This window comes from Brugia malayi (assembly GCF_000002995.4).
Source record: "Brugia malayi strain FR3 genome assembly, contig: Bm_v4_Chr4_scaffold_001, whole genome shotgun sequence".
Classification (NCBI taxonomy): domain Eukaryota; kingdom Metazoa; phylum Nematoda; class Chromadorea; order Rhabditida; family Onchocercidae; genus Brugia; species Brugia malayi.
Genome location: NW_025062478.1, coordinates 5,539,678 through 5,555,572, shown reverse-complemented (window position 1 = coordinate 5,555,572; position 15,895 = coordinate 5,539,678). Strand labels below are relative to the sequence as shown.

The 15,895-nt window shown below is 32.1% G+C and overlaps 1 protein-coding gene across 1 annotated transcript; it reads right to left on the bottom strand.

Moving 5' to 3' along the window:
• Positions 1–763: 763 nt before the first annotated feature.
• Bma-ztf-7 (Uncharacterized protein) lies at positions 764–6,040 on the bottom strand (the record flags this gene model as incomplete). The annotated part of the gene is made up of 15 exons (XM_043081755.1): positions 764–838; positions 1,291–1,450; positions 1,913–2,136; positions 2,401–2,515; positions 2,844–2,932; positions 3,229–3,361; positions 3,454–3,499; positions 3,630–3,780; positions 3,974–4,154; positions 4,281–4,343; positions 4,489–4,569; positions 4,828–4,957; positions 5,053–5,127; positions 5,531–5,684; positions 5,858–6,040. 15 exons carry the CDS (start codon positions 6,038–6,040, stop codon positions 764–766), a joined length of 1,860 nt encoding a protein of 619 aa, XP_042937689.1.
• Between the last annotated feature and the right edge of the window lie 9,855 nt (positions 6,041–15,895).

Below are 15,895 nucleotides of genomic sequence, written 5' to 3'. Positions count from 1 at the left end.
CACAACAATAACGGAGTAATAATAGGACTAAAAGAGAGACCTGCATTTAAAAACATCTGAAAAAACCAAAACAAGAAACTAAACATAAAGGCAAATAGGTGGACTACCTTTTCTGGAACGCAGATATACTAAGTGGAAATTAACAAGAAGGACAAGGACAAGGGAGATCGACAGAATTAGTAAAGTGGTGATTATCATCTCTAACATAAGGATTTCATCCCAATCTATATCCCACTTAACACAGTTTTATACAGCAGAAAATGTCCAACTTATTCAAAGATAAACGGGAGGCAGAACTGACAGACACAGGTTGTCTTCTATTCCACTCCAACAAGGATGAAAAGTGCTTTGACAATCAGAACAGATATAGAAATTTAGAGATTGATAAATGAACTATCAAAAAACATTAATTATATGGTTATGGAGAAAATACTGAATATATCCAAACAATTGTGGAGAAAGCTTTTGAGAAAAGAAATGAACTTATTACGCGCAAACATCATAACACATACTTTGCTATTATTCGTCCCGTACTACAGTTGATACCGGTATCAATTACATGAGTTGCAAATGTGCGATAAAGTTTGAATCAAGCATGAAATTGCAGAATAACCAGCTGGCAACTCTACATAAACAGTAAATTTCATAAAAAGTGAGCAATCTCAGTTGTAGTGATGGTTATGCCCTTAGTGGAGCACACCCATTGCATCCAGTGTTTGTCGTTTTAAAATTATTTTTATGCTCCAGAACATTTCATTTTCGTTTATTTCAGCGAATCGTATAAGTTCAAATCTGTAAGCACACCATCATGCAACTCCGGAAAATCTTCAGCAATCACCTGAAAAAATGACCTAATATGATCAAAATTAAGCGATTAAATTACAAGAGATCAACCGTTGTCTTCTATCCAATGGCAGTTTTATCGAACGGAGTAAATTTTATATAAAACGGATACTTCCTATCATGTTATCTAAATTTATAAATGAAGTATTAGCAGAAATTACTCATGTCAAATATACCAGAAATGAAATTAAATTTAAAAATATATTTACAATACATCTGTCTGAGCATTATAGAAAGTTGCGAGGATTTTTATAAAACAAACTTTGCACGTCATCAGTAATTTAACAATGTCCTGATATCATGAGCTGACTTTAGTTCGATATACTGCTCAAGGCCTCTTCAGATGTAAAATAGAAAGAAGCATTGTTCAAAAACTGGTATTTCAGCTGATATTTGAATTGTTTCCCATAAAAAATTAAAATAAAACAACTATCAGTCAATACTTACACCTTCAACAGAGTTCACTTCACTTTGCTTCAGAAGATACTCTCTGATGTTTTCGAATACTGCTGTCCCCTCTTCGTTCTGTGAAGAAACTTCTTTTTCATCAATATATGATTCAAGCATCCAAGTTAGATGATCGTTACCGAATATGGGCACCAGATTTCTACAAGGAAGAGTAGGTAGAAATAATAATATCACAATTAATCACAAAATTAGAGATAAGAATTCACAAAAAATGTTATAACTAATTGGAAACACCTACCAACTTTATTTTTTATTCATTTATTATTATTATTTTTTCTTTTTGGATATTCAACTGCTTAATAAAATTTGATTACCTGGAAGCAATCTAGTTCAACAAAAAAATTCTAACACTTGTTCAAATCTAAATTGAATACTTTGCAAAAATAACATAAAAATAAAAAACAAAAATAAAAACAGAGTTGAAAAATAAAATGAATAGTTGATTATTCTGGGACAGTTAAGAAACAAAAACTGTACATTAAATAAGATTCTCAGTGCAGTAACATCAGGATAATTTCTAATAGACAACCGATTCTGAAACAGTAAAAACCAGAATGATGATACAATAACGAGGAAATATTCAGTCATCGTAAAAACTAACTCTTCCGTGCACCAAACTGATTTTTCTGGTAACCCTTTCGAAAGATGATCGTTTTCGGTGTAATGCTGCCTCAGCTTCTGTAACGAACCCAGGTCATCCCTACCACATACGAAGCATCTTGCATTGTAGTTTTCTTTACGTATGTAATTAATCATTTTTACCCGTTCATAAACATCCAGCTTCTCTTTTTCAATTATTCCGAGAATATCGAAATAATGAACATCCTAGAAAATAAATAAGATAAAGTTTGACTTAAAGTTAAAACTTTATAAATCTAAGGTTCTTTTTTTTTTTTTTTTTTTCATCCAATGAAAATAATACACTAGCAATATCTACAACTTAAAAAAAAAAAAATGTGTATGACTAAAATGTGCGATGTTTTTGACTTCTCTACCTACAAACTTTTCGAAAAGAAATCACCAAATTTTTGTTGACTTTGAAAACTATCCACTAGAGGCAAAGCTATAAACTAAGCGAGCTAAACTTACTTTCATATGTTCAAGTAATGGAGCAGCGTGATCCTCAGTTTCTTCACAAAACAAACAAACTACACGAGTCTGCTCCACATCGATGTTATCCTCCTGCCATTCCTGCCAGGATTCCCTATTCACGATAATATTGGTTAATTCACTTTTATTCTTAAAATATTTTAAAAAGTGCAGGTGTCAATTTAAGATAATGACTATTTTTTTTCTTAATTTCAGTGCACATGATAAGCATTAAAAAAAAAAATCATACGGCTTAATGATATCTTTCCAAGATTACTTTCCTAAAAAATGGAAAATGAAGAATTCCAGAATGAAAATAATTCAAAAAATATTTCAAAAAGAATTCAAAAAAAAAACAATTGAAATGACTTGGGTCATAAAGTGTTTTGCACACCAGGAACATGGGAAAAGAAACACTAAACAATGAAAGAAAAACGGCTTACTCTTCCTCTTCTTCATCGGAATCTACAAATGTTGGCATAGTATCTTCGAAGTCTTCTTTCAATACATCTAACCAACGCTTTCCCAACTCCTAAGAAAAAGCGCTTTTGGGCAAGCAATAAGTTCAGATTTAGATCAGAATTATACATATATATAAACTAAATATTCCGTAAAAGTTAGTTTTGAGATCTCAGCACTCTATAAAGTGTAGGATACCTAGCAGAAAGACGTATAAATCCTTAGAAAGCCTAGGTAACACAATATATCCTGGTAATATATAAAAATTAGCACTAAAAATTAACACTGGGATAACTTCACCAATAATACTCTAAAAGTCCTTGTGAGCTCCACAAAATATCCAGTGCGAAACAAAAGCATGACACTCACTAAATAGTTAATAATGTAGAATTTGTCATAATAATTGTTCTTTGGATTCACTTCCTTATGATTTCGTTTACGCATATGATCCATCAGAGTGTTGCGGTCACTGAACCTTTTTTCACAATAAATACATTCATTGCTGCAAATAAACTTTAAAATTGAATAAAATGGATAAAAAGCAATCAAAAAGTCAATCATCATGAAATGAGCGCTAATTTTAGAAATGACAACCTGAGAAGTTTCGACTTCAGACACTCAATGTACTCGGTGACAAAAACTGCAATGATACGCACCATTAATTTTAAAGGGATTACACAAATAAATTAGAATATTGCTAACAAACGCAGAATGAATGTACAATTTCTAGAAACAACTTGTCATATATTATTTTAAGGGAATGAAAGCACCTAAGTTGTCGGGTGAGCCAAGATTCAAATGATGGATCATATAGAGGTGGTGGATTATTTTCGACCGATTACCACGTGCCGTATATCGACAAAAAATGCACTGCTGTATGAAATTTGTATCTTCTCGTTCACGTTGCTGACATGCTAATGCCTACAACTCCAAAATTTTGAACAAGAAATAAAAAGAAAGAAGCTACTCAAAGAGATAGTAATTTGTTATGTTCAGTGTAAATGTCAAATGATACCATACACTTATTATTCTACTACACTTTCAGCAGAAAAATCACAACAAAAGTGTTTTACATATATGGTCAATGTAAATACATAATGTTTAAAGAGTATACTTCTTCCAAGCGTCTCATAGCAAGTTTCTGACGTAATGCATAATCCTCCGGTAGATTTTCACCCATTTCATAGAAATAATTTGTCTTTCCATAAAACACGTCATTTTCAGTAGGAATTTTTTTCGGGAAAATGGTATCAATACTTTCCCTCGCAAAACGCTGTCTCCAGTATTCCACGTATCTAAATAAATTAGGATAATAACTGATCAGTATAAGAGAACATCAAAACTTGACAACCAATAAAGTAAATCGATTAGAATTAAAAGTTACAAACCAAGCGATAAACAATTCGGTTTAAAGCACTAACCTCTTTGGATCAACGATCAAATCAATTTCGACAATAACAATGTGATGATCATCAAGTAGATGCCTGTACAATGTATTTCGTTGATGCAGCGTGAAAAATGTGTCAGGCAGTGAAACAGTTAATAAAGGCCAAAATGCTTCATATACTTTTCGTCCATAAAAAAACAATACAGAAAAAAAGCAGTATAAAATTAAACTGAAAAACTAACTCCGAAAACTGCATGAGATGCTCCGGAAGGTCAAAAAATTGCAAACAGCTCAGACACATCGTTGGGCCACCCCATTTTGGACTGCAAAACTACTTTCACAAGTTTTGCTTGAAAAAGAAATATCATTTACAATGCTCTATCGTGATTTATTACACCACGTTTGGCACTACTTCTGGAGTCTAACCTTCCTAACTCACTGCAATTTTGTAGCTTTTAGCATATTTTGCTTCGAACCAATCAACAACTAATATAAAATAGCCATCATCAAACAGACTTTTGGAAAAACAAATCTAGTGTAAATGGGTTCTTGAAATATGCGCAATTAATAATAATGTCTACCTGTACCCTACTGCAGGAACAGTGCCCGAAAGAGTACGTATGCGCCCTCGTGGAATGGTCAGCGAAAGTTTTTTTGGTCCCCTTAAAGTATCGTTATCGTCGGAATCGCTGAACGGCTCTTCAAGATCGACTAAAGAATTAGAGGGATTTAATTGTAACTTTTGTAAATTTATGAAATTTTCTGTAAAGTATTTTTAAACTTCGTACTTCAAAGAAACGACGTACCTTCACCATCATAAATAAATCCTTCCAATATCATCGAATTTGTTGGCTGTTGTGTATTACGGCTTTTTTCGACAGCTTAAATTAAATAGGCACTATTTACTTTTAGAATGGCTGCTATGAATTCATTGAATAAAAATAATTCAATGCTATCATTTCATTTCATCACTCACTCAATTCTTTGGCTGTTTTACTCTGTCCATACTTCCCCTTTTTCATTGCAGATTCAATTTGCTCTTCCAACAGTTTTAATTACAATTTTCTCAGATTTCATATTAACAACTGAATTTGCTCCTTTGCAGTCTTGTTTAAGACTTCAACCACTTTTACTTAAACGATTTACAATTGATAAAAATCTCGTTGCTATTTTGATCCCCCTATTTTTTATCAACTTTCCTATGCAAAGAGCTTGCAAATTTCTAAAGCAGCATTCTAGACATCATACAAAGAAACAAATATCTATGAAATATAAGTTGCTAACAATTATAACGTCGTTTTGTCTGCACCGTTTGATATCCAATATCCGCTTCCTGCGTTATATTTGTTGATTTTGAACGTGGCTTGCTCTCCTTGTTTGAATATTCATCACAAGATTCTGCTTTACTTCCTGCTGTGTTCCGTCGATTATGTCCTTTCTACAATATACTGACAACTAAAAATCCTAACACCTTGTCTAATTTAAAATTAATACCCATATAAACACGTTATAAATGGACACATTATCGGGAAGAGTGAATATCTTAAAGTCGAACAAATACACAAGATCTCGAACTCTGATACAATATCATAGAATAACCAAAGGAGATACATTTTTTGGCACCACTTTCAAATCAGCAACATCACTTGTTTCCTTCAGTGCAATGCCGTTTACCAATTTCAGTTGCAAGTTGCCAATAGCTTCCTTTTTAATATTCTTCGGTACATTTTCCTTTTCTCTATCCGGATTTCCGTTCTGAACTGCATCACCACCTCCACCTATTGTTGCAGCCATGTTTTTAACCTGAAAATATTTAATTTGATTCAGATTACTCCATATAACTTCTAAGCCTATATGCATCTTCAAGAAAAAATGTACTGGTGTAAACACAAAAGACACGAAAGTTAAGGGAATATATATCGTAATCCTTGTTTCCAAATTGGTAGAAAGGAGTTGCACTTGAATTTACGATGCAAAATAATTAGATAACAGTTAAGTTCCATGAATTGTAGTCTCTTAACAAAACAAACAATAAGCAAAAGTTTCGATGAAATATATTCCTAAAACTGAAAAAAAAACGACTCTTACGAAAACAACTGATCCCAGAACAGCTTGAGAAATTTAAGAAACCACTTGTGACGGCCAGTGCTTTACAATTTTCCTTTTTCTTCTTGAAATGATTTTGATTTTGTTTGTCACAAAAAAAAACCTTTCTCAAGAGCACTACTGATCTCGAATTAAGCCAAGGACCACGTAGAGCCGGAAACACTACAGTAATCAAGTCAAGGTGAATTAGAACAAGACTGAAGTCAAGTACGGAAACACAGAGAAATCGTAATGGAGCAATAATCAATTAACAGAATGCGATACTTCACGCAGACCACGTGCGCTCCGCACTAACCACCGTCAGTGGTCCTTGTCGATTTCAACGCAATACAACGCAGTAGTGCGTGTTGAGACAATGCTCAAACAATGCAGCGTAACAACCTGATCGTTTAACTTTGGGACTTGACTTACGCGTATTGCGCGTAAATTTAACGTCTGTTTGCTGTCTGGTTGCTGTATGGTGTCGTTTTTACTTTGTCCAACGATTCTATTCGAACACGCCATCAGAACGATAAGAAAAACAAAACACTCGACAACACCTTCGTTCTTCATGCAGTTTTCCTTATTCAATTTACAATGTACGTTTATTGAGCGTGGCATACACTATGTACGAGTCGCTAAAGTAATGTATTGAAAATGGACGAGAGTGGTGATCTTTAAAGTTAAATAAATGAGAAAAGAAGCAGAAGTAAGGTAGCAGTACATTTGGAGTTGGAGGCTGGAAGATAAGGTTGGAGTAATGTCAGGAAAGATAACAAAGAGAAGTCAAGGGAAAAGGCAATGAAAATAATCAATGCTTGTTCCCTTCTCAATTTAATCTTATCTTTCTGGAAATTCATTATTCATGTTCAGATATCAGCAAAACTGATCGGTTCTCTGTTCGTCTTAATCCCTCCAACCTATTAGCATTAGTGCTTTCACTTCATTTTCACAAAGTTGAAAATTGAAAGAGACTCAACAAAAGTTGAAAGAGATAGTCTATTTGACCCGAATGGTGATGGTGCAATTTTAAGCGTGATGATTACATAAGATGTGTTCAATTAACTGGTCAATTATTTATTTAATAAATTACTCCGGACATATTCATAGCCCTTAACAGAGTTTATTACATGGATAAATAAGATGTCAACTGAATTATTGATGTAGTGATCGTAGTGCGGTGATTGGTGTAGTGATTTTATATTTCAAAGATATTTTCGATCACAGCATATCGAAGTGCATGATGATTTATTTTGTTTCATCTGTTTGCTGAAAAACTTTTGTCCTTTAATAATCTATAATATAACAAAATTCATTGGGCAACATTTAAATAGCAGACCTGTTCAGGATAAGGCTGGAGCAGAGCTAGGCCTAGATATGATATCGGGCCTAGCTTTGCATAGTCGATAATGTTGGAAGGACTGTGAAAAAAGAAATATTTGGCAGGAAATTATGGAATGGATAATGAATAAAGGATAGTATATATAAGCATATCATGTCATCTGTCTCATTTTTAAACAAAATCATGTCTATTTTCAATAAATCCGTTGAACATCTATTGCTGAATAGAATTCTTCGAGGAATTATTTTTAACGACTGCTTATTCTGAACCGCAATTACGAAATAATTTGTCATAATGAACCGAAAATTTCAGTGCAATAACCTAATTTTTCTTTTTGGAACCTAACTTAATGCATATTGTTTGCACTTCACAAATTATAAATTTCAAAGCAAATTTATCCATCATTTTAAACGTGAAAAATCCCTCTATATTTTTATTGATAAAAGATAAATTGCCACTATTTATTTTTTTGAAGAAAGTTAAGAATTTATTAATTTTAGAATCTTTCCATCTCTTAGAACAACGAAAAATTTTTATGCCGTACTTTTGTGACCATCTAAGAAATTATAAAGTTATGGAGTTGAATTTTCTAAGATAATGTTTGGAATATATATGCTAAGAATTGTAGTAGAAAGGTTATTATTGTAACTGTCAAGAAAATTTCTTGTTTTTATTGAAAAGTTTTTCATATATTGGTTGTGAAATTTTTTGAAGAAGGTTGTTAGTACATTCCTGAATATATAACTGGAAGTAAAACCAAAATATAAATAAAATAACATTCTCTATGTTGTCTAGTTATGAAAAAGTACCTGCGTTCCGGGATACTTCCTATCTAGCGCAATTATTTCGCCTGTTTTCCGGACTATAATCTAGGAACCTTAAATGCTTCTTTTTTTTTTTCGTTCTATTTTAGAAGTAATACCTATGCATCATTGCTTTTCCTCATTTCTTAGCTAAAATAACGTTTTTGTCAAGAATCCTATTTTAATGCTTGCAATAACATGATCCCAACGGAATCTTTTCTTTTCCCACCCAAAAGCTTGCCCACATTCTCAAAATTCATTTGTAAAATCCAATTCGCTTTCGGCCTTTAGCAGTCCCTCGCTGCATCCATATTATCTTTTGGATTTATTTTTTATTCTGGGCTGAGGAACGGTTCGAACGATCCTGGGAAATAATCGTTGTTCTGAGGTATTCATCAGAATTCGTAGTAAATATATTGTCATTTAATGGGACTTTAATAGTTCAAAGTAATCACTTAGTTTCAGCTATGTAATTGAGGAATAAAATATCATAAACTACCTAAAAAAGACTATTTGTGATAGAATCAGAAGTGTTTTTCTTTCTTGTTTAGACTTAAAGAACTTCCAAATAATTCTTCAAGTTTGATGGCTTAAAGTTCGCAGGTCTAACCGTAAAAGTATTTTCATTATGTGTCACAATTATAATTTATATCAACTGCGTGTTAAAGTGTACTCACAAGTTAGGATTGAAATACTTTAGCACACAATAATTAGCACTTCCTTACTTTGCCATATTATTTCCTTTTCACGCATTTAATCACGTTACTTTTTCACTATTTTTTCCGAGCATTAACGAATTTCAAAGTCGATGATTCGAGCCTTTACAATTTCATCTATTTTATTTTTGTGATATTATGAGAAATAATTATATGAATTTTTGTTCAACATACTCATATTATGAATATTTTTTTTTTCTTTTTGCATATTAAGAAATAATTATGTGAATTTTTTGTTTTGCATATTGTGATATTATGAGAAAGCGTAAGATGTTTTTGCTACAAATTTGATTGGTATCAGTCTTCGTATATGCTGGTGCAAAAGTCGCAAAAGTTAGGATGAAAAAAAACGTCGGAACATTTTATACTGGATCTATCTTGCGCCACAACTTGAACTATCCTAGTAAAAAATGTTAATACTTTTTTGTTATTTAGAATGATTTACGTAATAATTTTATAAACAATAAAGATTCGATCATATTTTCAGCATACAATTCAAAGGCAATTCTGCAGATATAAATCTCTTCGATAGAATAAATACGATAGTAGGAAGTGAAGAAACGTGAAAGATCGGAATTCAGTAACGTCTTCATTACTTCTTTTCTTGAACAAGAAAAGAAAAAGTTAAACTCTCTGCTGCTAACTGAAGTTATCTAGTTGTAATAGAAATGTAGTCGAATTTCAAGTCTCTTTTCCAGTCTTCACAACGCATTCTGGATTATTAAAGCATCATTCATCCGTACTTCGAGTCTCCGGAATTGCTCATCAACTTCATAAAGTCTATTTCTGCTATAATTTCCAATCACTGCACTGGTGCAAGATACTTCTATCTCACCTGTCTATCAGCAACACATTTTATCATTTTTAACCACTACAAAATTTGTCCTAAAAAATTTTCACTGTTTATTAAAATCGAATGGTTTCATTTTTGCATTACCAATATACCCATGCAAGTTAGACTTTATTGTTTATTGTTTAAAAGTATTGCCCTTGATTTCTAGTCACTTGCTTACAAAAACGTGCGGTAAAAACTCAAAATCATTCTATTCTTAAACAAAAATGCATTAGTCTAAAGGATAACTTATGTCTTCAACGAAAAATTCATTACCATATGAAGAATGACAAAGTTATGTTGCACAAAACAATTTAACCCGAAAATGGATTGTAACTTATGATTGCTGCTGTTGCTGTCATCTAAAACTATAATTATAAAGTTAGTTACTTACGAGTACTAAGCTGCTGAATTGCTACTCAAATTACTCAGTGAGGAGTAAATGAAAAACATGGCGCTTATTAAATATAAAAAGCTCTCCACAGCTACGGCTTATTTCTTGCATTGCTCCTGAATATGGATGATGTCGCATGAAGTTGTCATCTTGTGTACTGAACAATAAATTTCATAAGTTGCATTTGTAAATGCCTTCCTTCATATTTTTTCTATTAGACTCAGAGAGCTAATGATGTTCAATATCTAACATTTATGTATTTATTTCGATTTACATATTTCGTGAAATTTTTAAAAAGGGCATGCGAAAATGATAATTTCCGTCCACAAATAGGAATTTTTTTTAAATTGAAAATTATCATTTATTAGTTTATCTAACGGATCTAACGGAGGGGAGGGATTTCAGAAGATTCATATCGTCACCATTTATTATTGCTCGATGGCATCCGTCTTCGAGTGAAAATAATTTATCTGCTTCTGTTTGTTCTGGCCTATCCACCAAAACTTTCACGACTTATCTCCCACTTGCGCTTTTCATCATTTTTTTCCTCTTTTTGCATGTTTCATTGTCTATGCTATGCCTACTTTTAAACCACTTAAGTTTAGAAAACGAACTCATTGCATAAATTAATTTTCAATGAAACCAAAAGTAACTAAAGTTCCTTCGAGATCACGTTGATTTGGTTTCCGGAACATCATCATTATCCTTACTTCTCGTTAAATGGAGAATATGTTAATCTACCGTTAAGCATTCTTTCGAATTCCTTCGAACGCTTCCTGAGAATAATAAAAATTTTCGCACGCTGTTGATAGGGAATTTTCTGTTATTTAAAAGCTGTGGAAAATGGCTCATTTCATTCCATCGATTTCAATACAATCATAATTTGAGTATTGCAATTCGTGTTATATCAGTCGTTTCAATTTTTACAGCTATTATTACAGGTAATACAGTTAAATAAATTGCTTCCACTTCACTAATGAAACGAAGTTAAACAAAAAAAAAAAAAAAAAAAGAGAGGAAAGACATAAAACTATGCGATCATATTCGAAGTATTTGTAATGAATTAGATTTTAAATATTTTTACATCCAATACTTTCGATATTCAATAAGTTCACATTGTACAAAAAAATCTTTCTAATTTTCCGTTCTTCAATTTTAATAGAAAAAACGTTGAGAAATTCATAGGAAAAGAAAGAAGAAAGCCAAAATTCACGGATGCTTCATCTGTCATCAATGCAAGCATTACTTGTTCATAACTTATCAATACAGAAAAGCTTGTCTTCGAATCTTGTCATCATAAGAAATGAAACTCTATTATCTATGTCCAGAACAACAAATTCATCCTTCAATTTAGTCCTTTTTTCTCTTCTTTATCTCTTTTCACATATTAATGATCGCTTCTAAGCAATCATTTTTCCCATTCAAATGATGTAAGACAATGTAAGAAGCGGTATATCGTTTGGCAGTTTTATTCTTCACTATGCTACCATTCCGGAAACGGCACGACATTTATTGATCTTTTTTCACCGGTAGCAGCAATACGAATTCTTGAGATCATTTGGCATTTACCCAAGTTTCAGTATATTGCAATATTGCATCCAATGCTTCTCATCTCCTAGCAAATCAAATATTTTTTGTTAGAATTTAGAAAAGAGAAGCGGACTTAATCAATTAAAGCATACGACAAAGACGAAAAGAACTGTCACTGAGAAGTTTCTGTTTAGCTTAAATTCTATTGAATGCGCCATTACTTTAACTACTTTTGCAGAATTCAACATGCCAAAGAAATCTCAAAAGCTTTCATTTCACATATTGTTTGTGGTCACTAAATTGAAACCGCAATTTTTCTTTACACGTCGTCATACATTGCATGTGAAACGTGGCATTGCTGTTGGTCATTTGTTTGCATGGACATGTGACTCGTACCATCGGTCATTATGATACTTCCATTCAGTATATTTACACATCTGTTGCTACACTTTTCCAATGTCTCATGTCCAGTTTGGCTATGTAAATGAAAGATCGGTTGGATGGAAAGATGGGTGCATTAACATAAACAATGAAAAATCTGAAAGGCATAGCGGCACAGCAAAAACGTTTTCAAGCTGTTTGTCAATGGGGTCAATGGGGTCACAGAAAATCAATCGCTAACAAAAAAAAAATGCAACTGAGGCTTTTCTGAAAACACATTTTTTTAAATAGTTCTACAATAATTGAGATATGTGATCAATAGTGCCCTCTGATCTTTTCGTTCTACTTTGCTCAGAATAGGCACTAATGTTTTCAATTTCTCTTTTGAACATTATTTGCAGTTGAATCTCTCCACGGTTTACTAATCAATAGCTTAACTAATCAGTACAACTTCATTATTTTCTCATTTACAAGACAATCCGCTTTGTAAACTAATTTTCCAGCAGCTCAGTTTTGAAGTATCATTAAGACTTATTTACTTCATTTCCTATTGCTAGTTCAAACTCTTGGGCTGACTTCCAGAATTATGTAAAGTCAGGAAGCATCTAAGATAATCTATAGTTCATTTTTGTAGTTCACTTCAAGGATTATGAAAGAAAATTCACTGAATTTTAGTATTCATACTATGAAGGTGCATAAATGATTTCATTTGTTCAATTCTCCTGCAACTTGGCTGGTTTTCTTATCAACCCATCAATTATATGAAGTATGAAAATGGTGGGTAAAAATTGAGCCTAATTTCTATCTTTCTTCTTAGATCCAATATAAAAGTAGACAAATCCGTTTTGCTTCTCACTACTCGAGTAGTTCTCAGCGTTTTCTATATCATCATTGTTTTGAAGTTTTTAATTGAAGTGCCCAAGCTCATATCCATCATCGTTACGGATGGAACCTAGTTGTCCATCAGTAATGCTTTTTAGAAGTGATTTCGATTTAACTTAGTAAGGAAGAAGAAGGGGAAAGTCGAAGGAAAGGAAGGAATTGATTCAATTTAGAACTCTCCTAATGCTCTAATGAAAATTGGTGCCATTTCCAAAACGATTACTACTAAGGAAAGTCATTTCTGGAGTGTCCGTTGTCCTAAACAATTTCATAACAGAATTATTTCCATCTTTCAATTTCATCAAGACGCGCAAAGTAATATTAAAACAGAATTCATAGTAGCACTTTAGTTCAAGAAATTTTAAGTAATCCAAATAACAGTCGTGCTTTTTTTATCACCAGTCTAATCATTATCACTTTTCAAATAGTTAAATAGACATAAATCATAGTTATAATCAGAAAAACGAATTTGATGCCAAATAAATGTGAGGAAAAGAGCATTCATCACAACACAGTTCAGCTCATTCTAAATTAATCTTTGCATCAAATACCGAATTCTCGACAAGAATGGACACTGAAGAACTAGAATAAACTGCAAAACAGAAAGATATGATAAAGAGTTTTCCTGTTGAAACTTGCAGTCAGCACACTTTTCCACTGAATCATTTCCTCTTAAATCTGCTTATATATATATATATTCTGTATATTTGTATAATTATATACGTACGTGTATAATTGTACGTGAAGTGGCTGTATTTCAGTGATGTGTTTGTCACTGAAATTCAATAAAATTTCAATAAAATGGACGAAGCTAAGATCACCCACACGTCATATAATACCTGTGCCGTGTTGTATTAAGTCATTTCTGACAATATCAGAGCATAATATATTTACCAACAGTGGTCTCCTCACTGGAACACCGACGAACAGTTTTGAATGAGAATCTGAAAAAGTAGAACTTAAATACTGATATAAATATATTTATTGTTTCAGGATGTGAGGTTGTGAGGTGTGATGAATATATTGCTGAACATTATCATCTACGTGCTGTCATCTACTGTCATTGGAATACACGCTCATAGTGTCACAACAACTCTTCACAACAGCCGTAAATTTTATTTTTTCAATAATTATCTAATCTCAGGATATCTCGCATGGAATAAAATTCAAGTGGTTATCTGACGTCACAGAATGTTTTTAATAATTTATATGTAAACATTGGAATATGATTAAGTTAAATTGAGAATGGTAGAAAATCTTTTTAGAATGACAACTTTCTTTGTGTTTCTAATGAGCTTAAGGTCATTGTCATTTGATCACGAAGAATTAAAATTATAAATTTGTCATTCGGCGCTAAGAAAGAAATATAAGAAATATTTGTTGAAACTTTTTAAACTTTCATTATCCGTCCAGTAACTCTTGTATTCTTTCTCTTATGTATGCTTTTAGTCTACTTCATGAATCACTTCTTAATCGAAAACTCCCTCAAAAAAAATCTCCTTAATCAGAAACTAAATGTCACTTCTAATATATTTTAATTTTACTTCAGTTCCAAGAACAACAGAAAGTAGTATTGTTCCTTAGTGTTATTATTTTTATTCACTATTATTATTATTCAAAGCAGCATTACTATTCACTAATTCTCCGATATCTTATACGATGCCAAGTTTGTGACATTTTTAAATACACTAATGATTGAGTAATTCTTATTCAGTCTCTCAAAACTGATCTGGAACATTCCATTCATGACAACATTGAACATAAAAGGCATAGTTTATCAACCTATTATAGTTCGTAAAAAAACATGGATAAATGACACAAATTGTTCTCAGCAATTCTTTCTGAAGTGCTGTTGAATTTAACAATTCTTTTTTTTATCCCAGCAATTTATCTAAATTTAATGAAACTGAACAGATGTAATGACTGTTCGAAGACTTCACTTTTTTCTTTTTGTTTTTTAGCATTTGAAAATAAATATGTCGTCGGTCAGATTATTTAAAATGTCACTCTGAATGTCACAATTTTGCAAGTTGCATTCTTAGCACTAATTCAATCTAAAGCTTAACACACTGAGATCAGAAAATTCAATCACTTCAATCCATATCGCTGTTTATTCGAACAAAATAGTGTTTAATTCCTTTATTTCATACAGAAAGTGAAAAATTTGGTTGGATTTTTAGTGAAATGTATTACGTGACGTGAATAAAATGTCGACTTTCTTCATAAAATCAAAATGGAAGAAAAATTTTTGTTGCTATTATAGATTTATTTTTCTTTGCTCTCACATTCAATTTGCTTTGTTTTTGATTAAATGCAATAATTATCATTCTTTCTTCTTTTTTGTAATCATGAATTGTACGTATTAGTTGATATGAGAGGTGGAAAAATGTAGATTTTTTTTTCTTTCTCCTTTCTTTTCTCCGCTTGATCGATCACTAAAGCCAAGAAAGCGCATAGTTCAAAAAAAAAAATTTTTTTTTTTTTTTAATTAAAATTGATTACTAAGAAAGGTCAAAAGACCTGGCCAGTTCTCAACGACCACTGATTTTCTAAATGACATTCAAACTTCGTTATGGAGGCTTTCCAAAGCAATATATTTTTTCAATGTATGAAATTGCGGTTCCACATGATTCTACGAATTTCTAAAAAGAGTCATTTAAAACAAGTATTTTCGATGTGCTCTC